The sequence below is a fragment of the Sesamum indicum genome, linkage group LG3 (assembly GCF_026168435.1).
Source record: "Sesamum indicum cultivar Baizhima isolate 11 linkage group LG3, ASM2616843v1, whole genome shotgun sequence".
Classification (NCBI taxonomy): domain Eukaryota; kingdom Viridiplantae; phylum Streptophyta; class Magnoliopsida; order Lamiales; family Pedaliaceae; genus Sesamum; species Sesamum indicum.
The window spans coordinates 16259797-16270835 of NC_142659.1; the positions used below are offsets into that span (position 1 = coordinate 16259797).

Sequence of the window (11039 nt, forward strand, 5' to 3'; positions counted from 1 at the left end):
GGGCCACATCTGTTGTTTCTAGTCCCTGAAAAGCCGCGTTGATTCAGACACGACAAGTTCTACGCCACGAATTGAAACGTGATACTCGTGACCGCAAATTGCACGTATTATTATTTAAACTTATTTGAATGAATTATCACGTTTCAAATTTTAGGTTTATATTTGGTTTGATTATTTATTAATCTAATTAAGCTCAAAATAAATTTTAATTAAATCAAATATGAATCAAGTTCGAGTAATTCCACATTTTAGGTGTGTTCTTTTTAGTTTTATATTAATCAAATCGAGCTAAAAAGTTTATCAAACTAAAATTTTTGTTCATGTTTGATTTATTAAATTTAATAAATAGAGTTCAAACAAACTTTTATCGATCGATTCTAATCGAATAATTTAATTTATTTTTTGGCCCTAATGGTACTATGCTTAGACAAACTGAAAATATAAATTAAAAAAAAAAAAAAAAACAAGGTTTTGTTTGATAGAGAAAGAATTGAGATGATATGAACAAGGTGGGAGGCAAGAAGGAGAGTGGTGGTGTAAGTGTAACATAAACATCTATTGCAATTTGCATATATAGTTGCTGTCAACTTAAGTATTTACAATAGTGGTCACCACAACTCTCATTAAGAATTAATATTTTTCCCATTAATAATTCATTCAAAATATAAGCATAATCTTACAAACCAAAGGAAAAAAGAAAAAACAATAGTTGCATGCAACTCTTTGAATATCTTGAGATAAAAAAATATCTTTATTTAAAATTTTCTTATATAAATTGAATATGAAAATACCAAATTGTAATACATCAATATATAAAAAACCTCTGTTGCTGTTGACGTGACATAATTCATATAGTTGGATATTTTTTAAACTCGGGTTACGAATTAAAACTCCTTAAAACCTAAGGAAACTTCTTTAACTAGACTTAGACAGCGCATGAAAAAATAATCGAGAATATATTACCATTTATTAAAAAATAAATTTTCTTAAATATATATAATCTCAAAGTGTAAGTGCTTTGAGACAGTCAAGTAATTATCATCTTATTCTAATGATAACTGAGAACATGGAAGAGATGAACAATAGAAATAATAACACCACCTTAAGCTTCAGCTTAAAGCAAAAACTAAGAGCAGACTGTTGAGTTCCCTCTAAGACTGAAATTGTGTGGCTTCACAAGTTTTCTCTCAGCTGCCAACACATTCTAAGAGGTTTCTTGAATTACAATAACAGCTTTTGCTTCATTTTCATTTATATATGGCATGAATTCTTGTGGATCCTCATTCCATCAGGCAAAGAGAAGGGAGATCATTTCACTTGTTTCTGTTTTCAGAGTTTCTTAACCTGCAAAGGGATTGAGGGTTGACGGTCGAGCTCGATAGAAATGGAGGAAAAGAGCAAGTTTCTCCATGGAACACTTGAAGTGACTATCTTTCGAGCTACAACGTACAAGCCATCTGTGCCCTTTAAGGTAAGTTTCTTCACATGAGAACTCTATTTGCTATGTCCTCTGCGTGTCAACTTCATCTGCGAAAATATGGAAGTTCAATGTTTGATCAGAATGATTTTCAACTGTCGTTATGCTTTTGCAGTGCATATCTGCCGGAGGCAGATCTGCGTATGTGACCATCAAAGTTGACAACAAAAAGGAGGCGAAAACGACCTACGAAAGGGACAGAGTTTGGAACCAAACCTTTCAGATCCTCTGTGCTCATCCTCCAGATACAACAATCACAATAACCTTGAAAAGAAAGCGCACGGTTTTGGGGAAGATCGACATTCAGGCTGATAAGCTTTTAGGTGAATCAAGTCTGATAAATGGCTTCTTCCCGCTCAGCAAGCAGAATGGAAAGCCAAACAAGAAGCTCAAGTTGCAGTTCATCGTCTGGTTTAAGCCTGCAGAATGTGAGAAAAGTTGGGAGAAAGCATTGGAGACCAATGGTGGATATCAGGGGCTCAAAAATGCTGCATTTCCCATAAGATCAAATTGCAGTGTCACACTGTATCAAGATGCTCACCATCGTCATACGTTTCAACCTCCAATTGATCTTTGTGGAACACCTAGGAAACTGTGGGAGGATGTGTACAATGCCATTGATGGGGCAAAGCATTTGATTTACATTGCTGGATGGTCATTCAATCCTAACATGGCCCTGGTAAGTGCAAATATCATCATGATAATCATGATCCTTAGCGGCTTCTAAAAGTTTGCCATTGATTTATAACATTTACATGTTCATATAGGTACGCGATTCCCAAACAGATATCCCTCATGCACGAGGAGTGAAACTTGGTGAACTGCTGAAGCGAAAGGCAGAAGAAGGTGTGGCTGTGAGAATCTTGCTGTGGGATGACGAGACATCCTTACCTGTAATCAAGAACAAAGGGGTGATGAAAACTCATGATGAAGATGCATTAGCCTATTTCAAACACACAAAAGTTATATGTCGATTATGCCCCCGGCTACATGACAAGTTACCGACGGTCTTTGCCCATCATCAGAAGACAATAACAGTGGATTCTCGTGTGCAGCCCTCCTCAAGAAATCGTGAAATCATGAGCTTTCTTGGTGGTTTAGACCTCTGTGATGGAAGATATGATACCGAAGAGCATTCCCTCTTTCAAACTCTCAACACAGAATCCCACTGCTTTGACTTTTACCAAACTAGCCTCCAAGGTGCTAGCCTTCATAAAGGTGGGCCGAGGGAACCTTGGCACGACACGCATGCTTGTGTGAATGGCCAAGCTGCTTGGGATATACTTGCAAATTTTGAGCAAAGATGGACTAAACAATGCGATCCCTCCTTACTAGTCCCTGTTGCTTCAATTCAAGAATTGTCTCAGCAGCCTAATGCCACAAGCACCACTTCTGAAAGAAATTGGAATGTACAAGTTTTTCGCTCGATTGATCATGTATCTGCTAGCCCTTTACCTAAGAACCTCAAAGTAGAGAGAAGCATCCACGAGGCTTATGTTGATGCAATTAGACGTGCTGATAGGTTTATATACATCGAGAACCAATATTTTATTGGAGGATGCCACCTTTGGGAGGAAAACAAGCATTGTGGTTGCAGGAACTTGATTCCTGTTGAGATTGCATTAAAAGTTGCTAGTAAAATCAAGGCAAAGGAGCGGTTCACAGTTTATGTGGTGATACCAATGTGGCCAGAAGGTCCACCTGAGAGTGAATCAGTTCAGGATATACTGCACTGGACTAGGGAAACTATGAAAATGATGTACAGAATTATAGGAGAAGCAATAGAAGAGAGTGGTGAGAGAGGACATCCAAGGGACTACTTGGATTTCTTTTGCCTTGCTAACAGGGAAAAAGTGGTCAAAGGAGAGTTTGTTCCTCCATACAATCCTCATCCTGAAACACACTATTGGAATGCTCAGAAACACAGGAGATTTATGGTTTATGTGCACTCCAAGCTCATGATAGGTATGAACTTCATCCTCCATAATCTCAGTGACAACTTTATTTCATGGATACAGGCTTTACAGAATTTCCGAGCTAAATTTTCATCAGCCCATACAAAAAGTTATTGTTCATCAGATTCAGAGTAAAGTAGCTCTGATTTATAATAGAACAACGAACATCCAAATATATATTTCAATCAGTGTAGAAAACCATTAGGCCAATGACACAGTATTAGGACTAATCAGAATTTTGTACACAACTATTGGATATGTGTTGCTTCTCAAGAAGTCTTTTCTCTCTCTATTTTACTGCATGAAGATGATTTCCATGGACTAATCAGTACCTTCTCGTGGATGATTTTTCAGTGGATGATACTTATCTGCTTATAGGCTCAGCTAATGTAAACCAAAGATCGATGGATGGACAACGGGACACTGAAATAGCTATAGGTTGCTACCAGTCAAGAACTAGAGAAGATGGCATGGACAATGGAGACATTCGTGCTTTTCGTATGTCGCTATGGTATGAGCATACTGGACGAGCTGATAATGTTTATCAAGAGCCTGAAAGTTTAGAGTGTGTGCGAACTATTCGATCAGTAGGGGAGAAAATGTGGAAAATTTACAGTCAAGAAGAAGTACAAGATATGGGAGGGGTCCATTTAGTTACTTATCCAGTCAATGTGACAGAGAAGGGTTCTGTTGAGGATCTATGCAGGGGTGATGGCAATTTTCCAGACACAAAAACACCAATAAAAGGGAAACGATCAAAAGTTTTATCATCCATATTCACCACGTAGCAGGAGAAAAATTTATAAGTTGGATTGTGGGATTCTGTTATGCATGGAAAGACTAAGATTTGTATTTGGGGAAACAGAACTAACTATTAAATTACCAAAGATAAGTAAAAGATTGCTGAATCATATGTACTTATGACTGATAATTATTCTTGTATGTTCTCTTGCTGGAGAACTAGAGCTTGAAAGTATTATTATTCTTTTTATCTCAAAAAAATCCAGGCAAAATTGTACAAGTATTTAATTCACTATAATTATAACAATCATTTCATTGAACGTATAATCAAAAAAAACTTGAAGCATTCATTTATATCTGTGCATCAGCATGCCATTTAATAAGGTCCCTTTAAAACAGTGATTCCTAAAATCTCTCAGCAATTGGGTAAAAAGCTGAGAAATAAATGGAGGCAAAAATGGAAACATATTAGGAGATTTGAATTAATTCCCCTTCCAGATATTCTTCCTTATTTCCCTAATAGTGAAAAACTATCTAGCAACATGCCTGTTCAAGATTTCCTATTAAAGACTGCCCAATTCTTTAATAGCCCTCTACAAATTCATATTCCAAATTTCAAACAAAGGCAAAAGAATGGATACTTTGATTTGCTACAACATCATAAAACGATAATCCATCGGTCCCTACAAAGATGAGAGCTCCAAAATGCAAAATGTTACCAGAATTATTGTCGCTGCTGATAACCTTGTTTAGCATTCTGCTAGGCTTTTTCATTGGATTATCCATGACCAGGCTCTACAAGGTTTCTTTAAAACATAACAATTGTGATTTTTTATGCAGGTTTCTGTTCAGCAAGATGTATATTAACTCTAACCATCCAATTTCTGTTCTACAGGTTCAAACAACAACGTTTTATTCAGCCTCTCAAAGTTCCAATCCTGGCTTGCAGTTCGGAAGCTCAAGTGAGAACCATGAATCTCATAAAGTATGTGGAATTAACATTAGCATGGTGAACTTGAAAAGCAAAATCTTTTAGCATGCATTTATCAATTTTCACATATCTTTATCAGTTAAATCCATACAGAAAATTTAAAATTTGATATGCAGATATATGCAGCCACAAATCCACACGGAGCTGAACGATTACCCCCAGGAATGGTTAAGGCTCAATCAGACCTTTTCCTCCATGGATGTGTGGGAAATGTAAGTCTTTAGTGATTGCAAATTTGTTGCATATACAAACACTTCTAAGTTCTGATGCTTTTGTGCTCAAATCTCAAAAGCCCGAAAGACTTTATATCTTTGCAATTATTAACCGCAGGAAACTTTCAAAAAACAAAGTTACCTGCTAGCACTAGCAGTTGGGATTCGACAGAAGAATATTGTGGACAAAATAGTCTCAAAGGTCACTCTTTTAGCACATTCCCTTGTTGATCCCTTTTTTTGCACCTCCAATTTCTCTGGTAAATAAGATGTTGCTTAGAAATATTATGTTCTTGTTTTTAGTTCTCCGAGAACTTCACAATAATCTTGTTTCACTATGATGGAAAAACAAGCGAGTGGGATCAGTTTGAATGGTCACAAAGAGCTATTCATATCAGTGCATTTGAACAAACTAAATGGTAAATAAATCTTGGGCACAAGTAGTGATTTTTATTTTATTATTATTTTTTGAAGTACATTTGCAGAATGAGTATGTGTCGTATAATTATAAGTCTGACTTCTACGCATTTTATCAAATCGACAGGTGGTATGCCAAAAGATTTCTCCATCCAAACATAGTAGCCCTATATGAATACATATTCATTTGGGATGAAGATTTGGGAGTTGAGCATTTTAAGGCAGAAGAGTGAGTAGAATCTCAGTTATGACAACTATGAATTCAACTTCTAGATTTACTTAAAAAAGGAAAACAAACAGTAGAAAAGAACACAATAAATTAGAATAAACCACTTTGATGATTATACTAACTAGTACACGATATTTTGATGTTTGCAAGTTCAAATGTCAGGTTGGATTGATGAAACATTCATCTGATATAGCATTTTGACATGACATTTCCATGTGATTTCGGCTCCTTTTTGCCTTACTGTATATCATATTTGCTGCTATTTAACAAAGAAATATTTTTCTTTTCTCTTTCATGCTTTCGTTGAACTTAGGTACATAAAACTGGTTAAGAAATATGATTTGGAAATATCACAACCTGCTGTTATATCAGAAAGAGGGTTGATATGGGAATTGACACAGAAAAGGAAGAATGTTGAAGTCCACAGGTATGACTGCACTTCACATTGGCTAAGCCAAGATTACCAACCTATTATATGTAAGGTCAAAATTAATGAGTGAAAAATGAAAAGTAACAAGTAGATTATACCAGCCAAAATGACATATGATATTCCATTTTTTTTTTTTTTTTGTTTTCTGCAGGCAAGCTGAAAGCCATTACAATTGTACAAATCCATCCTTGCCGCCTTGTGCAGGGTATGTACTTTTTCCTTAATATTTTCTAGTAATTCTTTTAAATCAATAAATATTGTGTCGTACTTGAACTTTATCTTGGCACAAATGATCTTTTTGGCAAGCAGGTTTGTTGAAATTATGGCTCCAGTATTCTCAAGGAATGCATGGAAATGTGTTTGGAACATGATTCAGGTATTACATTCTTGATTCATCAACATACAGAAGTGAAAATAATGTACATAAATTTTCTAAGGTATTTTACCAAATTCAATGTTTTCAGAATGATTTAGTCCATGGCTGGGGGCTTGATTTTGCATTTTGGAGGTGTTTTGAGGTAAAAGGACCTTTTTTTCCTTTGTCTTTTCATTTCATTTCTCCCTATCTTGACTTGGTATTTCCAGTAAATATTGTTTTAATATGATAATATTTTGTTGCTTTTATTTCGATATTTACTTTTCTATATATAAATTACTTTACTAATTGTTTGGTACAAGTTTAAGTATGAGAAGTTTGTTTTCTGTTTGGAATTCTGATGTAACAGAAGCCAGAAGAGAAGATCGGTGTAGTTGATGCACAATGGATACAGCATATGGTCTTGCCCACTCTAAGACATCAGGTATTTGAATTATGAACAGAAAATTATCAAATTAATCAGAAATTATAGAAAAAAAAGATAAATAATTTATATTTAAAAATGGAAAAATAATGTCTCCTAAATTAATAACAAAAGTATATCCATATATATCTTGGATTGCTTATTGGATTCTTTTACCACTTGTAAACCAGATGCTAATTATTTGATCTTTTCATACAGGGTGAATCCATAAATAAAAAGCAAGCACGGGTTCGGGTACAATTTTTGGCCAACCATTTTCTCTTCAAATTGTTACAATTTTAGCATTAATTTGTGATTTACAACAGTTGTACATATCTTGTTTTACCAAAAAAAAAAAAAAAAAATAGAACAACGAACCCAAATTCTCGAGATGATCATTCATGATAGAGCAACAAATTAAAAATAAATAAATAAAGATTACTATCTATGGTCCTATCTCTAGAAGAAACTTTATTAAACTCATGTGGATTTTACACTAAGATATAATCATGTCCACTTAGCCTACACTTAAATCTTTGGCACTCCTTCAATTGATGAATCCTCGCCGTTCTACTATTTTCATCAATTATTATTTGGGAATTCAACTCTGGCATGTATATTTCAGGTTAGGGCAAGGAGTTTTGCTGAATGGGCAGAGTTTGAAAAGAGAATGAAAGCAGCAGCCTAGGAAGCTGTTGTGGACCATTACTGAAGAGAAATCCAGCAGGATTTGATAAATGAAAGAAATCTGAATCCAGCTATCTTTCTTCTAAATCTAATTTCAGAAACAATTTAATCTGGAAAGAGGCCGTGCTGAATGGAAAACTTTTGGAACCAGAATGAATGAAACAGAAGGAAGCAATCTTGTTAGATTGAAAACAATGAAGCAATAATCAATCTTGCTAACATGAAGAACATTTCCCACTTGATCAAATTTATTGAACCAATGATTACATCGGTTTTTGTTTAGGTAATTTACAAAGTTAACTATTTACAAAGACCAAACTTGTATCCGATTCCTATACAAAGGCCCATGTACAAACTTCTTGAAGTACTTTCAGTGTCCCAACACAAGATAGAAACACATACCAAGGCAAATAGAAGAACTTTAAAGCCCTACCTTGAATTCGGTTATAAGTGCTTGTCTTCTGGAGCTATTGATAATTCTGAACAATCACCAGGACAACCATTGTAGTCCAGTGGGCTATTGCTATGAACAGCATTGTTGTGAATTGCAATGGCATCCCTCAATTTCTGGAGCTGCATAATTATTGAAGCAATCCCTTTAGCAAGGTAACAACTTTCCACAAAATGCAAGTGAAAATGAGAAATGGTAATTTACTCACATTTCTAGCCTAGACTATATCACCTTATATTCCAACTAACGACACTATTTTTAAGGGCAAGAAGGCTTTAGTCCTGATGCTAATCATAATGCCCAGATGTAAAAGAACTGATGGCATATAAAGGAAATTTTTTTGTCCTACCTTTGCAAGAGAGCATGAAAATGAATCTACTAGGCCATCAGCTCCCCTATAGAAGTGGAAATATGGAAGGACCTTTATATTCAAACTTTTGCACAGGCGCTTATTCTCATCAAAGTTCACCTTGAGAAAAGTGATTTCTCGGTGCTGTTCGGCAATCTTGCAGATCTAAAGTCAAGGAAATCGTCACATAAAGTAATATCAAATTAGATTAATATGTGTATAAGATACCATATGATCAACTCATAAAATTTATTGTGACTCGGTCAGAGTGAAACCAAAAGGTTCAGGGTCAAGAAGAAAGCAATTGATAATGTATTATTTCACTACTAAATGATACATATACCCATTTGAATAAGCACAGGCGACAACTACAACTTACATTCATTTAGCAAACTTACAGCAATATTAACCAGAGACGTTCGAAATGTAGCAAGCACATGTAGACAGGTTAAAACCCAATCTGCCTTATTTACTGAGATATCTGATCAAATAGTACACTCACTTTGGGAAATAAAGCTCGACAAGATGCACACCATGAACCAAAGAATTCAACAATGACTAATTTGTCTCCAGCCTGACCTAAAGCATCTACAAATTCTTGTGTTGAATGAATGTCAATCATATTTGGGCCGGCATTCTTCTCCCACCATTTCGGCTGATCAGTTTCAGAAGTAGTGGCATGTACCTGAAGTTTCCCACAGAGTTCATAGACAAAAAAAAAAATCAATCACCTGCAGCATGATATTATGAAGAAGGTTACAGCTAATAGACTGGAGCCATCAGCTCTTCCAGTAGTGGCTATTCCATGTGGAATAACATGAAACACAATCATTAGTAACGCTTACTGCACTTAGTTAATTTCCATCAATACATTCCTTCACTCTCTTGCACATCACAAGAGATCACAACTGACAAGCAAGCAACTCGACCCACATTTCATTCCATCCTAGAAAATCCAGGTATATCTAAACATACATTTATACACACACTCGTACACATCTATGAATGTAAATAAAATAAGTATCATGAATTATTTAGTACTCATTCACTCTTTGATCTCAAGAACAACTCATCAGCTACCTCTTTGAAAGTAAAACCTGACAACTTAACACCTAATTAAACAAACTAATCCCGATAACTATCTCTACATCTTCTTTACCAAGATGCTTCACCATCTAACAAAATTCTGCCAGAATCAGTAAGAGTGCAACATAAGCACTCCAAAAAAAAATCAAAATTCGTCAACTGGGCCATCAAACTCAGAAGGGTAAGTAAAAAATCAAACCCATAAACAAAAGATGAGATCTTTTTCACCTTGAATTCGAAAGAACCTCTTTCTTGAACACAACCAACAACAGGCTTAGCACCAGCAGAAGACCAAGAAAATCCTGCATTTCTTGAACTGAACTTGCATTTACTCGCAGGCAGTATATAATACACGCCACTTGACGATAAAAAGCACCTCGAAAGATGATAATTTTTTTGCGGGACAACAGAGCCTCCCTGCATACTGCATAGAGTCGTGTTCCTTTTCCCCCTTCCTGCTTTTTATATGTATCTACACACGGGCTCTTTAGTCTGTTCTGATCATATGAAGATCAGTAAATAAATAGAAATAATTAATGGTTCAATTGACAACAAAACTAAAAAGATAGAAGCTTACTTTGTGGGTCCGCTTTGTTTATTTTATTCCGACCGGAGACGCTGGTCCGGTTTGTGTAGTCAACGTTAACCGAAACGGAATAAGATACCAGAGAAACTGTGATAGGATTCTCATATTGGTCATGATTATAAATAATTTATATAATTTAAAAAAATATAAAATATTTTTTTTAAATTAATGGTTATTTAATAAATATTTTCTATAATCAATTATTACAAAAAATATTTATAATACAATTATTAAATTTTAAAAATATTTATAGTTACGATAATTTACACAAAAAGTATTAGTATAATTTATGAGGAAAGTTCATCCGGAAAGCAAAGAGGCAGAAGCGGGGCGAGGGCGTAGTGGCCAAAGCTTCAGGGATGGGTACCAAAATAACAGCTAATCCTTTCCTTGTAGCCTTTCTAGCCATGCCTAATCCATTCCTATGCGTTTCTCAATCTAGCCTCTTTGCAACTGCTTCACCTTTTACTTTCCTGCCTCTACATATACCAATCAAACCCACTTGCCATTAGCCTCTACCTTCAATTAAATTTTTTAATAAATGCCCTACATTTTTATAATAAGGAATAGGTAGATGATGATTAACATACGGCTTTTCTTATTATAATTACTCGATTTAAATATGGACGACAACATTTGCTTCTTTGAA

General features: G+C 35.1%; 3 protein-coding genes across 10 annotated transcripts; 2 read left to right on the forward strand and 1 right to left on the reverse strand.

Annotated features, from left to right (window-relative positions):
* Positions 1-1067: 1067 nt before the first annotated feature.
* On the reverse strand, positions 1068-10471 carry LOC105157738 (thioredoxin-like 2, chloroplastic). Of its 8 annotated transcripts, XR_016064662.1 has the most exons (10): positions 10382-10471; positions 10033-10296; positions 9221-9403; positions 8719-8883; positions 8352-8491; positions 5519-5633; positions 2233-2368; positions 2019-2153; positions 1694-1896; positions 1068-1527 (listed from the first exon to the last, which is right to left on the reverse strand). XR_016064662.1 is itself a non-coding variant. In XM_011074196.3 (6 exons), the coding sequence occupies exons 2-5, from the start codon at positions 10225-10227 to the stop codon at positions 8363-8365; spliced, it is 672 nt and encodes a 223-aa protein (XP_011072498.1). In that variant the 5' UTR covers positions 10228-10296; positions 10382-10471; the 3' UTR covers positions 3845-3984; positions 8352-8362. The 8 variants fall into 8 exon arrangements, 2 of the variants coding, with proteins under 2 accessions (XP_011072498.1, XP_088734772.1); XR_016064658.1 differs by having other exon boundaries at positions 2019-2368; XR_016064657.1 differs by having other exon boundaries at positions 2019-3085.
* On the forward strand, positions 1333-4238 carry PLDEPSILON (phospholipase D alpha 4). The gene is made up of 4 exons (XM_011074200.3): positions 1333-1471; positions 1593-2156; positions 2245-3442; positions 3787-4238. Exons 1-4 carry the CDS (start codon positions 1385-1387, stop codon positions 4218-4220), a joined length of 2283 nt encoding a protein of 760 aa, XP_011072502.2. The 5' UTR covers positions 1333-1384; the 3' UTR covers positions 4221-4238.
* Positions 5489-7997, forward strand: LOC105157841 (uncharacterized; the record flags this gene model as incomplete). The annotated part of the gene is made up of 10 exons (XM_088878109.1): positions 5489-5578; positions 5680-5795; positions 5921-6022; positions 6336-6449; positions 6604-6657; positions 6762-6828; positions 6917-6970; positions 7178-7252; positions 7451-7486; positions 7857-7997. Coding segments are annotated over 10 exons (771 nt in total), but the record flags the coding sequence as incomplete, so codon positions are not given.
* Positions 10472-11039: the final 568 nt, after the last annotated feature.